The sequence below is a fragment of the Sinocyclocheilus anshuiensis genome, unplaced genomic scaffold (assembly GCF_001515605.1).
Source record: "Sinocyclocheilus anshuiensis isolate Anshui unplaced genomic scaffold, SAMN03320099.WGS_v1.1 scaffold43, whole genome shotgun sequence".
NCBI lineage: Eukaryota > Metazoa > Chordata > Actinopteri > Cypriniformes > Cyprinidae > Sinocyclocheilus > Sinocyclocheilus anshuiensis.
Genome location: NW_015549580.1, coordinates 1,101,732 through 1,106,196, shown reverse-complemented (window position 1 = coordinate 1,106,196; position 4,465 = coordinate 1,101,732). Strand labels below are relative to the sequence as shown.

Genomic DNA, 4,465 nt, shown 5'->3' with positions numbered 1-4,465 from the left:
GAATCTGAGCACGCGCGCACGCACACACACACACACACACACACACACACACACACACACACACACCAATTAACAAAAGAAAGCATTTTTCCATTTTTCCAATCTACATTTATTGTATCTTATACGACAATGTGAAAATGAAATAATGTACTGTGAAAGAAATGTCAAAAGTATAATACATTCAAAACACACTTGGTTTTAAGAAACATCAATCTTTCCCAAATTTAAATTTGGTAAAAATGATTGTGACCCGTTTTCCAAGTAAATGGAATGAAAGTAAAGATTGTGTAATATCAATAACTGCAAATCAATTTAAAATAATAATAATAATAAAAAAAGAGAAATACTTTTGAACTAAGGGTCACAACTCTGTGCCAGATCGTAGTCTTTTTCTTGATGGACTACATGGAGGGGACTGTTCTGTAGTGTGAGAGGCAGTTAGGAGAGAGCTCAGGACTGTCAGTGTCGGCCGCATGCTTCATGTAGTGCTGGATCATATCCTTTTCAGGAAGGACTTGTCCACAAGTCACACACTCATGAAGCATACCTTCCAACATATCAACTCCGCTGTCTTCATCCCCAATCTCCACTTCCATGCTGCTCGATTCCACATCTTCATTCATTTCCACCTCTACATCAAATCCAGATTCGTTTTGCCCCTGCGGACAGTCTTCTGATTTGTCCCCCGTCATGGTAAATTCCATTTGCGACTCTGCACACATCCTGTCAGGTGACACAACCTCTTTGAAAAATCTCTGATCTTTACTGGCCTTTTTGTGGTAAGTAATTTCTGAAGAAACTAGATTATGAGACCCTGTTTGCAAAGAATCCAGCGTTTTCTTTCCTGAATTTCTTTTTAAAGGGGCACAAACTTCTACTCCTGCCGTTACAGGCAGGGAGTCGAGGTCCTTCAAATTTGAAGACCTTTTCTTGATGCTGTCACGGTCATCCTTCTCCTCCTTTACCTCTATTAGGCATAATGGTGTCATGGGGCATGTGGGATTGAGAAATGCAGTATCCGATGAATTCCCTGGAACCGTTTTTTCAATGCACGGTACATTATGCTTCAAACTTGAATGAGTTTTCTGCTCATTCTCTGCTTCTACTTGAGCAGTAATGTTCATTTCCTGATTTGCTACTGCAGCCTGTTCACCTGCCTTTACATTTTCTGTACCAAACACTTGAACAGAACCCTGATCTTCTAAAACGCTCCACCTCTTCTTTGAGGTACTGTCATGACTTTTCTCAGGAATGAGTGTATTTGAAAGAATGTTGGTTCTGCAGGGCTCTACAGTGTCTTTATCTGCCTCTTTACTAATGATAGTGCCGGATGGGACCACCGGCATGGAAACGATACGTGGAGCAGATGAGGGTGTTTCTAAGACCAGAGAGGATGGTAAAAAGTTTTGGGAGCTCTTGGTAGGATCTGAGGTAGATGAGTACTGTGTAGCAGAAACTGGCAGAAGCATGACTAAAGGCATACCTGGAGGAGGCTGTTTATTTAAAGTAAGCTTCCACCTACCATCAGCAGGCTTATTCTGGTCACCGAATGAAACCATGTGGACTTCCTTCAAGCTATTGGGGAATGTGGCAGGTGTTGATGCCTGAGCAACAGTTTGGATGATTATGTTAGGAGTAATTGCTTGCATTATTTGTGGAGAGGGAGTTGCTTTCGGTTTGGGTTTCTTCACAGCAGCCTGTAAACAGAATTAGAAGATTACATTAAAGGGACATTAATTTAATTTTTTTTTTTTTTTCCAACAGATTTATATAGCTTGAAGCTCTTTAAAGCAGGGGTTTTCAAAAATAATTGTTAAGCATGAATTTTAAATTCAGAGAATAGTATGTGGCTATCTAATATTTATATTTTCTTTTATTTTAGCTTTATTTCAATCAAGATTTTAATAGTTTTAATTAACAATAACAACACTGGAATGAAACTGTTATGTCAAATTCAATCATGATTCAATGTGAATTTTATCAATTTTTAATTATTACAAGACACTTTGTATTCTAAGAATGAAAAAAATAAGCTTACCACTGGTGGTGTCACAACTCCACACGTCTTCAGGTGGCTGTCATAACCCTGTTGATGTGGGAAGCCCAGGCCACAGTCCTGGCAGAGACATGGCCGCTGTCCCGCATGCCCTCCCATGTGTGACATAAGCATGAGTGACGAGCGGAAACCCATCCCACATTCAGCACATTTCAGGACCCTCTGGTGAGTGCTTCCGTGCTTCTTTAATTCCTCAATGCTTCCAAAGACTTGGCCACACTCCATGCAGCGGATCTCGTCTGTCTTGGTAGGCAAAGCCCCTTGATGACCCCAACATCCTGTGTCCTTCTTATGCTTATCAAAGTCCTCCTGACTCTGAAAGAAAACCAAACACGCCATGCACTGGATGTTCTCTGGCTTACACTCGTGGTTGTGGTAGAGAGAGGGCAAACGGAAATGACGTTTGCACTTTAGACACGTATACGGTAAGACGCCCAAGTGAGAGAAACTGTGGCGTAACAAAGAAGCCTTGCTGGAGAAGGTCTGCTCACAGTCGGAGCAGGAGAAGATGCCTCTGCTGTGCCATTCCAGGTGACGGAGCAGCGAGATGCGAAGGCGAAAACTGGTGCCACATTTGAGGCACAAATGTCGCTTCGCCTGTTGCCTGTGTGCTTCGACATGACCCTTGCACACATCTATGTCAGTGAAAATCTGCTTGCAAAAATCACACTGATAGAACTCTTTCTCAAAATGGTTGGTGTCCAAGTGCTGCTGGAGCTGTTCCTCGGTCTCAAAGATGTTTGAGCAAACGCGACAGTGGATGGAGGCCTTCTGGGAGTGGGAGCGAAGGTGTGCACGGTAATTGACTAACTGACAGAACTGCTTGCCACATTCATCGCAGCGGTAGGGACGAACACCCGTATGCATATTTAAATGTTCTCGGAGTAAGAAGAGAGAGGAGAAGGTGAGATCACATACATGACAGCGATTCTCTTCATACTCTCCAGATCCATTTGTCTCTGAAATGGAAGAAAAACGTGTATCAATAGCTGCTGTAACAGGAAATCATTTGTCTTGTCAGGCTATTGCAATCATCAGTTAGAATGGGCTGGAAATTACCAACCAATCAGTAATGTCTTGCATTATATACCATCATTTTCCAGCAAAAAAATAATTGTTTATGGATTTACAGTTTAGCTGCTAAGGAGTTACATAATTGCTGAACGATTTAAAACGATTAACTATTTCATTATACATTTAATGACAAAGAAAAAAAATTTCTAGCACATGTAATTTCTGCAGATAAACATTTTTTAAACAAATGAAAAAACTAAAATAAAAACTCAAATCACTTATTTTAAATGTTTCATCATTATAAAGTTTATCATATATATATATATATATATATATATATATATATACATAGTAGTAATATTAAATTATTTACATATTGATTTATTATTGTTACTATTATTATCATATTATCTCATCTTACATGAAGAAAAACTCGCATAAAAGTATGCCTCAGTGAAATAATAGGCTATATGGGTGTGCATGTAGATTTATGTATAAATTTTTTTGTGGTAGGGCAAGTAAACCTTTTCTGTGTCAGCGGAACAAAATTCTTACTCTTAAATAAGGTAAATAACAAAATCTACAAAATATTGTATAAATTAAATCACAATCCATTGTTTGGAAAATGATGGAGTACCTGACCAGGAAACATCATCATCTTCTTCTTCCTCCTCCTCCTCCTCCTCCTCCTCACCATCATCATCTTCTTCCTCCTCCTCCTCAACATCATCCTCAGTCAAAACAAATTCTGCATCCTCATCTGTCCTTTCCTCACTAGACATAGCATCATCTGTCATGAGACCAGAGGCTTCCTGGCTCAACTCTGAACATTTCTGTTCCTTGTCATTATTTTCCTTTCCCTCTTTTTCGTTTTGCTCTACATCATCATTTCTCTGTTCTGTCCCCTCTCTTCTTCTTCCTCTTTTCCACAAATTGCAAATGACTTTATCCTTCTGCTCTGTGGAAATGATTTTGGAATTGCTTTGAGCTCCATTACTTGAAGAGTTATCTTTGAAGGGAGTGGAATATTGATGGTCCTGTAGAAAGCGTTGGTCAGCCAATGCACTCGCAACAATGCAGGCATCTTCACGACAGTTTGCAGGCGTTTCAGTCTCTGGTGCTGGCTTTTCAGTGCCATTCTGGGTCGGCAAAATGTTCTCTTTAACACTCTGTGGCTCACAGAGAGGGAAATTCCAGTTTGAAAAACCCAACTCTGTCAGCTGGATATCCAGGGTAAACTCTGACATGGTGCCTTGAAAAGAAATAGGAAAGACTGTCTGTGCAAGTTTGTTCAATTTTGCTGTGAAGACATTAATTAAGGGTTGTAATTATTGTTTTTTTTTCTTCCATTAATAAAGAGCCATATGTGTCACATATATAAACATAGCATACGTG

The 4,465-nt window shown here is 39.8% G+C and overlaps 1 protein-coding gene across 1 annotated transcript in view; it reads right to left on the bottom strand.

Moving 5' to 3' along the window:
• Positions 1-115: 115 nt before the first annotated feature.
• Positions 116-4,465, bottom strand: part of LOC107657679 (zinc finger and BTB domain-containing protein 17-like) — a 5,049-nt gene continuing 699 nt past the window's right edge. Inside the window, exons 2-4 of the mRNA XM_016445861.1 lie at positions 3,708-4,322; positions 2,039-3,015; positions 116-1,697 (exon numbers count right to left, since the gene is read on the bottom strand). Of these exons, the coding sequence (XP_016301347.1) occupies positions 402-1,697; positions 2,039-3,015; positions 3,708-4,317 (2,883 nt within the window). The 5' untranslated portion in view covers positions 4,318-4,322 and the 3' untranslated portion in view covers positions 116-401. The remainder of the gene's footprint in view (positions 1,698-2,038; positions 3,016-3,707; positions 4,323-4,465) is intronic.